At 34.3% G+C, this 17,024-nt stretch overlaps 1 protein-coding gene and 1 pseudogene across 1 annotated transcript in view; both read left to right on the plus strand.

The window, feature by feature from the left end:
• Positions 1–4,352: 4,352 nt before the first annotated feature.
• Positions 4,353–5,972, plus strand: LOC120217121 (annotated as a pseudogene).
• Positions 5,973–10,824: 4,852 nt separating this feature from the next.
• Positions 10,825–17,024, plus strand: part of LOC120217101 (DExH-box ATP-dependent RNA helicase DExH1-like) — a 38,340-nt gene continuing 32,140 nt past the window's right edge. The window contains 10 exon segments of the mRNA XM_039214307.1: positions 10,825–10,873; positions 10,875–10,972; positions 11,158–11,257; positions 11,347–11,520; positions 11,523–11,561; positions 11,672–11,767; positions 13,006–13,039; positions 13,042–13,278; positions 13,622–13,680; positions 13,778–13,816. Of these exon segments, the coding sequence (XP_039070238.1) occupies positions 10,826–10,873; positions 10,875–10,972; positions 11,158–11,257; positions 11,347–11,520; positions 11,523–11,561; positions 11,672–11,767; positions 13,006–13,039; positions 13,042–13,278; positions 13,622–13,680; positions 13,778–13,816 (924 nt within the window). The 5' untranslated portion in view covers position 10,825.

Consider the following 17,024-nt stretch of genomic DNA (forward strand, 5'->3'; position numbering starts at 1 on the left):
TATAACCATTAATTTAGGGTTTCACTTATTCCTTGAAGAATAATAAAATTAAATACATCATTCAATAGTAAATTTTGCAATCTTTCCAATAGTATCCTTATTTTAGGGTTTGAGACCTAAATTTTTTTCAATCCTTAAACTTAAATTTAGGGTTTTATATCAATAATTTTTAAATAAAAAAATGAGAATCAATACTAGAAAGCTAGATTGAGAGCTTACTAAATATGTAATCAATTTATAATTTGAATGAACAGAAACATAATCCTTAATTTTAAGTTTAGTCCTAAACTATTAAAGTTAAAAATAGTAATTTAGGGAGAAAGAAGACTATAAAATGACCTTTATTTCCTCAATTTCCCTTTCTTTATATCGGTTGAGAAAACCTTCACATGAAGGTAACCCAATTTGTATAACTAATTATTTTTATTAATTTGATATAAGTACAAGATAATATATGTTTAAAGATAATTCTTGACTACAAGATAATATATGTTTAAAGATAATTCTTGACCATTTGACATTAAACACTCACACCCTTAGCATTCGTGATGTTCGAACCTGATACCTCAAGCAAATAATAATTCATATATCACCGAAGTCGCTTGGTTTGTGTCAGTTTATATAAATTAAGAGTTAAAAAAAAATGACTAAATTATAATAAATTACCAACTAAATAACTTATTCACCAAAATGAAAATGGTGAAATCAAAAGCTAGTCATCCATCTTTTCTACTCCCTAAATGGTCTAATTATTCCCTAGCCATTAATATTTTTTCTTGTTTTCATGTGAAGCCTAGTTTTTGTTTTTTTCTCTAAAGACATAATATTTTTCATTTATCATATTTTAATCCTTAACCATTATCAAAGTAATTTTCTTTAATCATATTTATTCAATAAAATTAATCACATCTTTAGAATTATAAATTAAATAAAAAAACTATTAAAATAATTTTTGGTTATTGGGTATAAAAAATCTAAATCACTTTTTTATGTATTACAATATCGATACCTTAGTTAGAGAGATAGATGCCTCTTGAATAAAATTCATTTTCGAAACTAAATCTAATTTTGGTACTGATACCAAGTGTTAGCAATGGTATCTAAGCATGAATATCAATAGTTAGCTTAAGATATTGATTCCTAAAGTCAAGTATTTATACTTGGTCTATGGTATCGGTAACATGGTCAATTTTTTAACATTTATGATAAAAGATCTAAAATAGTATAGTATCTTTTCAAGGTATCGATGCCCTCTATAATTTTTTCAAAATCTTTGTTTTGCCCCCAAAACTTTAACGTTTTCAAAAAAAATCATTCATGATTAAGTTGATATGAAATTAATTATTTTAACTATTGAATGTGTATGATGTCTTCAATTTCATGCAATATGTTTAGGGTATTTTAAGTCGTACATGAGTTGGAAAAATAATAATTTGTTTTGATTCTTACCCCAATCCACGAGTATACCTTTTTTTTTTATATGTGTGAAACTACTGGATCAAGCATAAAATGTTACACCTATATACATATAAAATATCAAATTCATCAAATGATGTATGTGATAAAATGAAAGATTATTCTCCTTAAAATTCATGGATTCGATTAATTGGGTCTGTAGGGGGTGTTATCAATATGTTAAGAAAGTTTTGAACAGATATTAAATTATAATCACCTCATACTATTAAAAAAATCATTAATGAATACACAAATACAGTCAAGTATATCATCAATGTAGGCCTTATTTTTACTAAGAATTTAACTGATTCATGAATAATTTGTAATTCTGAACCTGTACCAAGCTTCCATGAGCTTTTTCTTTGTGTTCTCCCGTAATTTGAAAACACTCCATTTAAACACCTCTTAGTATCTAACTTTGAATTTCACCCCTTAGATTTCTTCATGCTTAAACTCTTCTCAAATGGTTAAGTAATTCATGATAGGAACTTCCACATGATTCATGAATGATAAGGTTTCTTTAATCTAATGAGAAATTTAACCACAATTGAAATATTCTTCCAAATCTCTCAATTCTCTCCTAGGGTTTAAGGAAGAAATATAAGAGAAATGGGAAATGCAAGAAAAAATGGGGTATTTATAAGCTTTAAAATATCTTCAATTAAATCATTAATTAAACTTTTCGTAAAACTTTCATTTAATTATACAATTTATATCCAAATTATCTTATACAATACACAAAATACTAGAATAAAAAATTACATATATACAATTTATCAAAATTTATATAAATTAAATTATTATCATTATAATATGAATGTATTATTGTATGGATTTAAATTTTCAGTGTTTTTATTTTTAAAGGAATATAACGATAAATTTATTATTATAGTTTATTTTAAAGAAATTTTAAGGGTTTTAGATCATGTTTGTGGTGTTTGAGATATTTTAAGTGAAATGAACATTAAATTCACGTTCAAGAGGTTAAAATGAGTGAATTGAAAGTTTTAGGTCCAACAATCATTGTTGACGATGGTCGTCCATTACTGTTGTCAATAATCGATGATGACCAGCGACGGTGATGAGTGGTAGCGGACGATGGAAACTTTGATTAGATTCAGGGGTCAAATTGATATTTAATCTAAATTCATGGGTTAATTAATATTTTTTATGTAAAGTTTAAGGATAAATAATAGTCTATCTAAAATTAAGGGGATCAAGTTAAAATTTAATCATTTGTATTAACGTGTCATATCAATAAAATAACGGGAGTTAATAGTTTAGTAACAAAAATATCAATTCGGTTTTCAAGTTCGAGTTAAGTTGAAATTTCAAAATTTTGAATAATTCGAAAAACTAAAAATTTGGATGAGTATTTTGACATATTTATGATTTGGTCCCTGATTTCTTATTTCTTTCATTCCTTTTTCATTTTAAGTCAAATTTTCACCAAATTTAAACCACATGCTCCTAAACCATCATATAATGCACATATACTTTTAATTCCACTTTTGATAACAAATTTTATATTTTTTTCAATTTAGTCTCTCAATTTTGCATGATTTATGTATTTCTTCAATCCATCTTTCATTTTAAGTACGTTTAAACCACAAGCTCCCCTACTACTATAGAATACATATGTAACTTCAATTCTTATTTTTTTTTACTAAAAATATATTCTCTTGTTTTAATTTAGTCCTTTAACTTTACATTTTACTCAATTTAGTCTTTTGACTATGATTGTTTACCAATTCTTTCTTCACATCAATTCTTTGACTCCTTTATACTCCCATTGATCTTTTATCCTCGGAATAACTTCTTTCAAATATAATATTGTAAATATATTTTTATAATTTTAGATTATATGTATAGAAACTTGAACAACTCGACTCGAATTTCATAAATTCAACTCGACTCAGAAAAATTTCAAGTTAAGTTCGAGTTATAAAATATGATTCGCCAACTCAAATAACTCAAAAATTTTTGACTTGACTTGATTAAATGCTCACCCCTAAAATTTATAGTAAAACAATAGAGACATTTGAATTACCTAACGTTTTCATGAAATGTATGGAAGATTTAGTGTTTTCTTAAACAACACACGAAAAAAATTATCTTTTTACATTTCCATCGAAGAGATTAGGTGATTCAAATATCTTTCTCAAATACTATAATATTCAGGGGGTAAAATCATTTTCTCAAAGCACTATAAAAAAATTGTCAATTTTTTTTTTATTTTCTCACCAACAATAATAGGAATGTCTAAGAGACAACATCCTAATTTAAAGCTAAGGAACGACTAATTGAATATGATCTAAGAATAATATTTTTAATTTAATCAAAAATGTTAAAAAATTAATATATTAAATTGTAGTCATATAAAAATATTATATTTTTATGACATTTCATGTTATATATATTTCCTACCACCAGCCTTAAATTAGATACTTGTACAACGTAATTTTCCACAATAACAACAAAATCTTTCTTAAAATATATAACGAAGGAAACAAATAAGTACTGAATCAAATCATTTATCCAAATTTTCACACGTTTTCCCAACCATCTTCCTAATGAACACCGGAAACTTACCAAACACAAAAGAAAACGATGCGACTCGGTTCCTGATGGACTCGGTCATCACCTTCTTTTCTCCCATTTTCCAAGACGTTTCCTCTTTGCATTTCCTTCCCACTAGAAACAATAAACAAATGATACATGCCGTTTTCCCCATTTTGACTCTTTCAAATGCCCTCTTTGTTGAAACTTGACCAAAATCCCACCTTCCTCAGCAGCCTCCTTCCACCTTCAAAAACCTCTCCATCTTCAGTACCCTTTTTCAGAATCTCTCATCTGATAGAGAATATCCATGTTTGTGACTTGATACACCAAACATATTTCCCCAACTATTCCTTCTGATCCTGTTTTTGGAACCCGAAGATGAACAATCTATTTCAGGCTCTTTCTCTCGCTTTCGAAGCGAAGAAGCATCCCCCGATCACCACGTAATCGAGATGTCGGAGTCCTCCTTCGCCTCCGGTGGTGTTAACCTCGACAAGTTCTTCGAAGACGTGGAATCCATCAAAGACGAGCTCAAAGAACTCGAGAGGCTAAACGACGACCTTTCGTCGTCTCACGAGCGAAGCAAGACGTTGCACAATGCAAAATCCGTGAAGGAGTTGAGAGCGAAGATGGATGGTGATGTAGCCATGGCTTTGAAAAAGGCCAAGCTTATTAAGGTCAGGTTGGAAGCGCTTGACCGCTCCAACGCCGCCAACCGGAGCTTGCCTGGGTATGGACCGGGCTCTTCTTCCGACCGGACGAGGACCTCGGTTGTGAACGGGCTGAGAAAGAAATTGAAGGATTCTATGGAAAGTTTTAGTGGGTTGAGAGAAAAGATCTCGTCCGAGTATAGAGAAACTGTTCAAAGAAGATATTTCACGGTCACCGGAGAAAACTCGATGAGAAAACTCTTGATCTTTTGATTTCAACAGGTCAGTGTAATCTCCCTCTCTCTCTTTTCCCATTAAAAGTTATTTCTGATTCAAACTTCAGTTTCTTGTGGAAAGTTTTAATGAAATAGTTCCATAAAAAAATCGGGAATAATGTAAACTATAGTCTAGATTTGTATAATTCAAAGTTGTTTTTGGTTGAAGTAATCACAACGAACACATGATTAACAAAGCGGCATTTGCAGTAGTTTGCAAGAGAAATATGAATACATTTGGGTACCAAGATAAACTAATATTGTTGGGAATCTTGTGTTGCATTTGCAGGAGAGAGTGAGAGTTTTTTGCAAAAGCCATTCAAGAACAAGGGAGGGGTAGGATTTTGGACACGATCAATGAGATTCAAGAAAGGCATGATGCAGTTAAAGACTTGGAGAAGAATCTCAAGGAGCTGCACCAGGTGTTCTTGGACATGGCGGTGCTGGTTCAGGCTCAGGGCGAGCAATTGGATGACATAGAGAGCCATGTGAACAGGGGCTAATTCATTTGTGAGAGGTGGAAACTGAAAGGCTTCAAACAGCTAGGAATTACCAGAAAAACACCCGGAATGGACTTGTTATGCCATCACACTTTTGCTGGTCATCATCTTGTTTGTGGTGCTGTTCACTGTTAGACCATGGGAAAAAAACGGCGGCGGTGGCGGCGGCAGTCGTAACAACAGTCCAACCCCAGCAACACAATCTCCGCCGTCACCACCACCTCCAGCTACTGCTTAATCATAGGTTGATATGTCAGCTATGCAGTATTCATCTTTGGGATTCTGAGTTTTTACATGTTCCTTTTTTTTTCTTTGGATTGGTTTGAATCTATCAAGAGATGAATGCTTGATAAGCATTCGAAGCTTTTCTTCACTGCAGTGAATGTTGGATGGGGCAATCAATTCTTTTCAGAATTCAGAATAGAGACTCCATTTTTGGTTATAGATTCTTTCCTGTAACTAGTTCTTCTTTGTTGCTACAATATTCAGTGTTGATTGAATGAAATGTTGTATTATCTTATTTTTCTATAGTTTATGGAGAACTGCTTCCTGAATTTACAATTTTTGCTTTCTTGGATTTGGAATCAAATTCACAAATGGTGTGGTTGACCCTTCACAACCGGCAATACTTAATGGGAGAAAGCAATAAATAAATGCAGACTGAAAAGGACAGGTAGTTTGCACTTATGGCAATTTCGATTAAATAATTGCCTCCATTCTTCTTTTATTTAGGATTTGTTTTGTCTTGTATAAATAATGTGGTAATAAAATATGGGTAAACTTGTTTAGTACATAAACTATCAATTTTGATCCGTTTCAGTATCTAAATTTTCATTTCTTTTCAAAATTATACCTAAAGTTAGCTTTTGTTTCATTTTAGTATCATCATTAAAAACTTAATGGACAGACTCGTCAGCCGTTGCATCCTCGGCCGATGAAGTCCAAACTTTTTTACTTGCACCTTTCGACCCTAAAAGCGATTTTAGCCTCCATTTTCACCAAAAAAAGGTTTCAATCTATTCAAATCGACGATGGACTCTTGATTTCTTCATCCTCTGACTCCATAGTCCACCTTCCAATGGGCCTAAAACTGAATTGTTGGTCGACTTGTCATTTTTTTGTGGTCCACCTTTCAGATTGATCATATGTCTACCGAAAATCCATGTCAGCCCGTCCGTTAAGTTTTTAACAACAGGATACTTAAAAATGAAAAAAAAACTAAAAGTTAGATTGGTTTGAAAAAAATAGGTACTAAAACAGACTAAAACTAATAGTTTATGTGCTAAACAGGAACTTTACCCTAAATAATGTATATAAAATCCTAAAAAAATAGAGTTAACTACATGTCTAGTATTCTAACTATTACTTTTTCATTTAAATTACCCAACTATTTCTCTTTCAATCATATATAATGTTTAATTTTGTCACCTACCGTTAAAAAATTAATGGTATGTTGACATGTCACCTACCGTTAAAAAATTAACGGTATGTTGACATGTCGCCATAGGATAATGTCACCTTGTCACTGAAAAAAAATATCATATCAACAGTTCTGTTAATTGTTTAAAGAAAAACGTAATGTTGTTTGATCTTGAAAGAAAACGTAATTGAATATGATCTTGAAGAAAAAAAATAATTGAGTGACCAAAATATAATGTAGTTTAACCTCTCATTATATATTATATTTCAAGGAGTGATTAGGTGAATTTTGTTTGTTATAGAATCCTTATTACAATTTCATTTTATCAGACAAACCCTCCAATTGTAATAATCCTAGTAAAAACCTTGATTCTAAACCCCAGTATACAAAAAATGTAATGGACCTCACCCGTAAACAATCATTCACTTAACGGGCAAATGATTAGAAGAGATACACATTCGTTAAAAATTATATTCAGAACTTAGAATATAAATTAGTAATAATTCCAATAACCCATTTTCTCTCACGAAGAGAGGGTACTCATGATGGACTTGGACTACACTTATGATAATTGAACGATAATGATATATCATATTAGGTTTAATACAAAAATTTTCAAATTATACAAAAAAAAAATCAAATTATTCAAGCAGGGAGTGGCAAGGGCACTGGGATGCGTGCCTGGGTAACGACACAAAAACTGAAAAAATTTCAAATTATACAAAAAAAAAATCAAATTATTCAAGCAGGGAGTGGCAAGGGCACTGGGATGCGTGCCTGGGTAACGACACAAAAAACTGAGTGCGGCGTTATAGATCAAACATCATGGGAGGAGTTCTGGGAAGGGATTGAATGAAGGAGAATTTGGAAGCCGTTGGTATGCTCAGAGTCGTGGGTCACAAATTAAAGGGTGAGACTTGGGAGAGGGGATTAATTCAAAATATGTTCGGATTCAACGAGAGGGTTGTAAAAGATGAACGATGATCTAGCACCTAGGCATAGCGGTGATGAGGCGTTGCAAATGGTGGAAGGGTGAGTGATATTGAATAGATAAAAAAGCTCGTATCTCAACCAAGTAGAAAGGTACAGTTTGAGGTGGCGGTGAGGCGAAGACGGTCGGGCAAGGGATCTGAATCCAAGATCACTGGAGAGAAAGAGGAGCAGAGGACACTGACGACGTTGGGATGGAGGCGGCACAAAAGGGGGTTAGTGTTTGGCATCTTCAAGATCGAAGAAAGAAGATAATAAAGCTAAAAGGGGTAAATTTCTTGGAAAGGCACATATCTACTTAAGGTTTGCGATAACACCTCAAAACTTCTAAACTTCGAAGTTTAAACCTAAAGTTTCCAAAACATTTATTATAATCCTACAACTCTCAAGAATTATGATTTACCCTTCAAACTTTTAGAAATTCTGATTTTGTACCGCAATACCACATTAAACTTAATTTAATCTTAAGCTTTCTCAAATTTATAATTTAATCCCTAAACTTCCGATTCTCTTTTATTGGACTGTTAGAAATTAATTAGTGAAGGATGGATGATATAAATCTTGCATATGAAATCGATGTAAAACGTATGATACTGACACGTCTCCACTATGTTCGCTTCCTTTAGATTGATATATGACAAAGGTGTGTTCCGTTTCTACTAGTTGATATGATTTTATTTTGTTTATAAAAAATAATATATTAAATAAATTTTAATTAGAATTGAATAAAAAACAATTATACAAACTTTTATCAATATATTTTAATTTAATTTGTCAAGTAATTTAATAGAATAATTATTTTATAATAATAATATCCAAACCAATGATCAACTCTCTTAAATTAACTTCGTTTGCTTAGGGTGTTCATTGTTCGATTTTAATCGAATTAATCAATCGAATCAAATTTTAGTTCGATTAATCAATTAGATAATTAGATGTTAGATCATTAACTATTAAGAATATTTATAAATTTTAGTTAACAATTAATTCAATTTGAAATTGATTAATTAACCTGATTAATTGAAAATATTAAATAGTATATATATATATATATTTAAAGCTCAAAACTATTAAGAATCAAGATCTAACTTCTTTTAACTAAATTAGAACAATTAAATTTTCAAGACTCAATCAAACTTTAACCTTATTGAAAACAATACTTCTATTAAATCTAAATTAATTAAATTAATTTTTTTAACAAATTTCAATTAATTTGAAAACATAAAAATTTGTTCAATTTTATAAATAAATTTTAAAAAAAATTCTATTAACAATTAAAGAAAAGATCGATTAATTCAATTTTAATTAGTTCATTTCTATCGATGATTGAATTAACGATCTTAATAGCCTTATTCTATTCAACCACAATCTATATTTTTCCTTTTTTGTTGTCCTTTTGGATCTTAAAGTTTTGTCCGGTTAATTTGGACTAATTCAAGTCTTATATCTAGAGATGGCAACTCAACCCGAATCCGACGGGTTCCGACCCGACCCGACCCGACCCGATCGGGTCGGATTTTTTTAAAAAAATTTCGGGTTCGGGTCGGGTTTTTTTTAAATACACTGTTCGGGTCGGGTCGGGCCGAGTTTAGGGTAAAAAAATCCGACCGACCCGAAAAATATATATAATTTTATCTTATATATTTAGGGATAATTACAATAATATCCCTCCATATATAATCTGTTCGGGTTTTATCTTATATATTTAGGGATAATTACAATAATACCCTCCATATATAATTTTTTTTCAATTAAGTCACTGTTTTCATTGAATTAATTTTTTTTATTATTTCGGGTCGGGTCGGGTCGGGTCGGGTTTCTAAGTCATATATTCGGTCGGGTGGGTCGGGTGAAACATTAATTTTGTCGGGTCGGGTCGGGTCACGGGTGGAGAGCCCTTTCTTCTCGGGTCGGGTCGGGTGGCTCAAAAACCCGACCCGACCCGACCCATTGCCATCCCTAATATCTAATTTTAATAGATAAATATTTGGACGAGAATTTTTTACATATATAAAATTTTAAATTCAAGAACTATTTAAACGATATCAAATTATTTATTTGGACCATTCCGACAGTAACCACAATCTACATTTCACTAAATGAAATTTGGATTTGGCTTATGATAAATCAAATCCCTAAAATGCATCCAACAAGTGTTGCATTGAGCTCGACTCTCTTCAACAAATAAACCACTAACCTCCCCACTACCCACCGTGCGGTCCATCCATGTGTATAAAGTAGAGTTCTATTTTCTTCGATCGATCGAATATAAATGTCCCTGCGCTTGTTCAGCACTAGCAATATTCCCACTTGGCTTCTTTTCAATCGCCCCCTTTTCGCGCCTAAGCTGATCTCTCCTTTTTCTCCACTCCAGATTTCATCCTTTGCTATGTCTCATCGCCCTAACTACCAAGGTGGCCGTCGGGGCGGTGGTCCCAACTCCAGACGCGGCGGTGGACGCCGAGGAGGAGGAGGAGGAGGACGCGGTGGCGGAAGCGGACTCGGAGGTCGTGGCGGCGAGAAGCGCTGGAGGGACCCAGTTTGGCGTGCTGAGCGCCTCCGTCAAATGGAAGCTGAGGTATCTAAATGCTGTGGAGTTTTGTTTTGGCTGTTTGAAATTGTGCAATGAAGGTTTAAGCTTCTGATTTAAGTGTGCTCATTATGTAATTAGCCTCTGTTTTTGGCTGTTTTCTGATTGACATTTGGATACATAGGTAAAATCCCAGCGATTTTGAATAATTTTGATAAATAAAAATTTTAACTATCAAAATTCAAAAACATTCTTTGTTTGAATATTGGTGTATCAAAATTTATTTTTTTCCCCTTGTTTTTATCCTAACATATTAACTTTTTATCATTTGCTTTTGCGTTGGAAGTAAATCTTTGTAAGAAGCAAAAAATGAGTAATAAAATTAATACAAAAAGGAAGCTTATGAGTATTATTATTATTAAACATACTTTTGGTTGTGTTTGATGGAAGTTCTTGATGAGGCTGAGTGGTGGGATAAGATGAATCAAATGAAAAACAGGACAGGAGCAAGAGATTATCTTTAAACGAAATTTCAGCCGTTCCGACCAACAAGTTCTTTTTGATATGGCCTACGAATTAGGTCTTTACTTGTATGTGTTCTATAACCACTTCTCAATAGCATCATATTTAAGTTTGAATTTTTATTTCCCTATCATTTTTTTCAAAGTAGAGATGGTTGCTTTTCATTCAAATATATATTAACTTTTTACTTAATTGTTACAATCCCCTCCCCACCCCACCCATGGGTCTTGATTTTGAATTTGTGGAAAGGAAGCCATGCATATAATAAAGGGAAGGCTCTTGTGGTTAGTAAAGTTCCATTGCCAAATTATCGTGCAGATCTTGATGAACGTCATGGATCAACACAGAAACAGGTTAAAACTGAGTAGTATCTATATTCTTTATGTCATTGTATGCTTACTGAGCTTGTTCTATAAGTTCTCATTTTCCAACTTTTGTACAGATCCAAATGTCTACAGAAACTGAGAGGCGAGTTGGAAATCTTTTGGATATCTCAAAGGACACAAGGTTGGGTGATGATTATGGAGTCGCATCTAGTAGGGGAGCCATAAAGCCTTTGCCTGATGCAAAAGGAACTGATTTAGTTGCTACAAATGAAACTGATTTGCGAAGGAAAAACTCAGTGCTGAACTCAAGAAAAAACAGGAAAACTTGAATGTGTGTATTCTAATCGTGACATTCTATTATATAATTTTTGTTAAATCCATATGTTCCTATGGTTCAGGTTGCCGTGCTTAATATTTCGCATGTTATTTAATCTCTTATAGGTAAGTAACAGTGCGAAGGTGATGCGGTCTTTCAAAGAAAAACTACCTGCATTCAAAGTTAAAGCTGAGTTTCTAAAAGCTGTTGCTGAAAATCAGGTCTAATACTTGTTAAACCATTTCTCCTGAATTCAGATAGCATCATTTTCTTTCTTTGGTGTTACTAGCTTGTTGATGGCATGTTTTACTCTGTAAATCAGAAAAGAGGTGATAATTAGATGCTATTGTAGAAGTGTAATAATTTTTTTTATAAATATGGAACCTCAAATAAAATATTCACTGTGCTTACTATGTTCAAGCCTCTTTGATGTAATTGCACGTGTCTTTTCTTTATGGAAAGAAAAGAAGGCTTTCCACATGCTGGATGTTCCAAATTGATCAGCGCGTATATATTCATAACCCTTTTTTCCTTATTAGACTATTATGAAATTATCTATTAGTTGTTTTGGTATGTTAAAGGCTATTCTAAAATTGTAGTCTCTCTATGTGCGGTGTATTGTGAAGCTATCTATTAGTTGTTTTGGTATGTTATATTCATTGCTAAGATAATAGGCTCTTTATACTCATGCTTGTGTGCTTGGAGGATAAACTGAAAAGTTTGCATGTAAATTTCAAAGAGAGCTGAAAACTTGAATTATCACTATAAGAGTTGAGGAACCAAGCTGAGCTAGTAAAAAAGCTTTAGTTCATGCCCAATGAACTCTTGTTCATTGAAGTCAATCAAGCTGTGCTCAAGCATTACTAAAAAAAAACTTGACGCAACTAGTGACTTGATTAAGCTTTGTTTGTTGCTGTTAATCACATTAAATTTCAATTATAGGATAAAGTATTGTGCTATATCTTTATCTGCATGTTAAATATACAATTTATTACAAAGGAATTTAACTAGGCCTGCAATTTTATTAAATCGACTAGGTAAGTATTTAAATGCTCTAAATCAACTTGGTTTCACACTTCCACTACTTGAACTATTCAAGCTCAATTTTATCTCCATGATGAATTAGCCTAGTTCAATTACTCAATGAGTCATCCTAATGAGCTTGCAAATATGTTTTCTCGCATACACTCCAAAGGAACTATAAGAAGAGGACATAAAACGTAGTCAATGATGGGTTTCAGGACACCACAGTTTGCAGATTTTGGATTCCTTCATGGTCAATATTGCTTCTCTGTGTCTCCTTCATCTATCATCCTCCATTTCTGTTGGCTTTATTTCCAATTTTTATATACTGACCTACCATGACATGATCAATAAGATAGCTCTATAATTCTATTTATTTCCTTGTTTGCAGTGCTAAAGAGATGTCTGATTTTTGTTATTTAATCCAATGGTACAGGTTTTAGTGGTTTCAGGAGAAACAGGCTGTGGTAAAACACACAGCTTCCTCAGTTTATTTTAGAAGAGGAGATATCATCTCTGAGGGGTGCTGATTGTACATTATGTACTCAGCCACGTCGTATATCTGCCATATCTGTTGCAGCTAGAATATCCTCAGAAAGGGGAGAGAGTCTTGGTGAAACAGTTGGTTATCAGATTCGCCTAGAGTCAAAGCGGTCGGCTCAAACACGGCTCTTGTTTTGCACTACTGGAGTGTTACTTCGACAGTTGGGTACTATAACATCGTCATTTTCTGTTAATTCAAGTTCTTACTTCTGTGTTACATTGCTCTCTTCCAAAGTTCTAGTGATACTTGAAGGTTTTTTTTCAGAAATCTGATTGTTATTATAGCTTGGCTGTTTTTAGCTATCCTGTCACTAGCAAAGGGTTTTTATTTCTTCCTCAGTCTATCTTGTCACTAATGAATCATACTGTCACGCTAAATGCATCTTGCCAGTGAATTCTTTGGATGTTAAAACTAGAGCATTTGTTTGCTTCATGTGATATTTCCACCGGTCAGCTAGTTGTTTCCCTTCTAGACATTGTTTTTCGTTTGTCGTTTTTCAAACTGTAGGTTCAGGACCCAGATTTAAATGGCGTGAGTCATTTGTTAGTGGATGAAATCATGAAAGAGGCATGAATGAGACTTTTGTTATAATTTTGCGTGACCTTCTTCCTCGACGTCCAGACTTGCGTCTTATTTTGATGAGCGCTACCATCAATGCTGATTGTTCTCTATGAAGAAAGATAATTTAAGTGCACTATTTGAGGTACGTATTCAATCATCAGTCTATTTTTAATTGTTTAATTATACAATAATACCAAAGGATCGTTACCTAGTTATGCTGCCACTAAAGTGGGACCAGACATTTATAAGTGTCACCATTCTGCCATTTTTTCCCTTAAAATTTTAAATCGATATAAAAAATGAACTAACTAGTAATCCATAAGTTTACCATAGAGGGTCATTGTATGGGTCTAACCAAACCAGGTTACTTATAGTAATGGCCTGAAACCACTTTACTCTTTGGGTTTTGGCGAGCTAATTGGTTCTTATCTAGTTCTTTCACTCTTGTGCTTCTTAGCTAATGCCTTCCTTCACCCCCATACTATGGCAACAATTAAGCATTTTATGTATTGTAAGTTTATTAGAGATTTAGAGCTTCGTCTCATTTATGCTTTACAGAGTCTAGACTTGCATGGTAATTGTGGTTGTTGTGAGTGCGCCTTTTAGCTTTATTTCAGATGTTTTCCGTCTCTATGTGCCTCTATCTTTATCTCACAATCTCTCCATTTTCTCATTGTTATTAATTCATACTGTCGTTATTAGAAGTTTAGCATTTATTAATTATGGATGTAATGCTTTAATCTGATAATCTGAATTTGTACCCTTTTATTCTTCTGCAAATAGAACCACTTAACTTGAGAAAGAATCATCAAGATAGACTGCAAAAAGGTGGGGGAAGCTGGATGGGAGTAGAGAGAGCGAGAGGGAGAGAGGAGCGGAATCGCTTTGAGTCTCTGAGGGAGATAGAGAGGGTCTGGAGGTGGATCGTGGGTTGCATTCGTGACAATCTTAGCAGGAGAGTGCATAGAAGTGTATTATGGGATCGTTTTAGCCTCTATGGTAAGGTGATTAAAGTTTTTATTTCGTTTGTTATAGAAGACTCATTATAAGGACAAGACGTTTGCCTTGTGCATTGCGAGTAAGGAGGATTTGATTAAGGCTAAAGAGAAGATGAACAAGGTCCTAGTTGATGGAGGAGAATATTGGGTCATATGCGAAATATCGAAGAGCAGTTTTCCGAGGAACTTGAAGCGCAATAGTGTCGCAGAGGCTGCAGGTGTAGGTGTAGAGATGTCGAAAAGGAAAAATGCATCTAGCCAAGTGGTTGAGGCAGGGAAGAAGGAGATGATGAACAGGTTCCATGATGGCAGAACATATAAGGATACGTAGTAGGTTTGAAAAAGGTGAGGGTCAGCAATCCAGAAACCTTGGTGATAAGAGAGAGGAGAAGAAGCCTTTGGATTTCTTCATTCCAATGGAGGAAAGATCTGGATGAGGTCGTCTTACCAGGTATCGTTAAAGCGATATTTGAGGTTGAATTTGTGCAAAGGGCATTGAGAACTGAAGGAATCAATGTCAAGGTAATTGGATGAGATATGCGAAAAATGCATGTTTGATATTATTCCAGTCTGTGAGGAGAAAGAAGCAGCATTGGAAGATAAGTGGGAGGCTTTGTCTTTTGGTTTGAACGGTTGGAGTCTGTGATAGAAGACAGGGGTGTTCCATTACCTTATTGTGCAGTATCCATGATGGGCTTTCCATTAAACTGTTGGTCAGTTCCATTTTTTACCAGTTTGGCTTCGAGATGGGGCAAATTAGTGAAGATTCAAGAGCAGACAGCTCAAAGAGTTGATTGCAGGGTGGCTCAGATGTTATTAAGAGTTGAAAGTCCGTTTGACATCCCTCCACATGTCATCATTAATACTTATGGAAGGTCCTTTACTATCAAGATTAAGGTAGATAACAACGATGATTTCTTCCCTGAGCTTGAAGTTGGGGTTGGTGATGATGGGGTTGAAGATGGTTCTGAAGGAGGATCAGTGGATCCTTGGGAGGAGGTTTCGCCGGATGGGAGCAAAGGTGAGGATCGAGAAGATCTGCAAGGGCAGTTGAATTTCCAGCAGTTGTCAGACTCTAGGAACAGGGAAGAAGAGTGGGTTCGAGGTACCTCACAGGGAGGTGGTTCAATGAACGAGGGAATTTTGAAAAAAAAAATGCTGAAGCCAATGACAGTTTTAATGTTGACCTTTTCTGACGGGAGGAAAAAGTGGCCAGCTTAGAAGGAGTCACTCGGGGAAAGTGGCTTAGTTGTGAGTTGATTTCCAGCATCGGAAGGAGGGAGGTATATGGGCCTGAGCAGGTTAGTCCAACAGTAAACAAAAATGGGAATAAGAATGAAGCTTTTAGATCTACACAGGTTGAAAATGGTATGCAGTATGGGTCTGTATCATTGTCCCAGCGGTCCTTCTGGGAGAAGTGCGTCGGTTAGTAATGTTGAAAGAGGCTTCATAACAGAGTTTTGTTAGGAGGTGGGATGCTAAAGCTGTGGTGGTAAGGACGATGTTATGGGAGCAGGAGATGAGAAACAGGGGAGGACAAAAGAGTGTTAGAAAGTATCAAATTTGTTGGGGGTAAAGTTTAAAGGAGGAGAAAAAGAATTCGTGACCAAAGTTGCTCATTTGGTGAAGGATAGAGATGATTGAGGGGTGTAGTTGGTTCAGGGGTTAAGGTCATAAAATGGAATTTGATGATAGAATGGTCCATTATGGTTGGAATGTTAGGGGTTTGGGTAGGAAGGTTAAAGCTAGAGCTATTCAGAGATTTTTGAGGAGAAAAAACCGACTATCTTATTCTTCAAGAATCCAAATTAGAAGCTATTAGTACTATGTTAGGAAGGAAAATGGGGGGGGGGGGAAATCCTTAATGGTTTGGCTGTCGTGCTTGCTTTGTGGAATCAGAAGGTTTGTAGTTAAGGAAAAGATCATCCAGACTAGATTTGTGGCATTAAAGGGATGGATGGATGGTATACCAAACATTTGTTGTTTCATAAATGTCTATGGTCTAAGTGTGGAGGCTATAAAGAGCCGTTTTTCAGAGAGTTAACTTCGTTTCTGGAACAGGTAGACTGTCCAGTGTGCTTAGGTGGAGATTTCAATGCCCTTTTGACTCAGGAAGAGAAAATGGGTGGTGAGGTGAATGTGGTTTCGATGAATAATTTTCGAGATTTTGTTTCTAAGGCAAATTTAATTGATTTGCCTTTAGTGGGGGGGTCAGTTCCCGTGGTGTAATAATAGGGAAACTCCCACTTTTGAGAGATTGGATCGATTTTTAGTTGATCATAGTTTTTTCTCGCAATTCCCGAAGATCAGCCAAACTTTGCAGCCTCGGTCCATTTCTGATCATAACATATT

This window comes from Hibiscus syriacus, unplaced genomic scaffold (assembly GCF_006381635.1).
Source record: "Hibiscus syriacus cultivar Baekdansim isolate YM2019G1 unplaced genomic scaffold, ASM638163v2 tig00110183_pilon, whole genome shotgun sequence".
Classification (NCBI taxonomy): Eukaryota; Viridiplantae; Streptophyta; class Magnoliopsida; order Malvales; family Malvaceae; genus Hibiscus; species Hibiscus syriacus.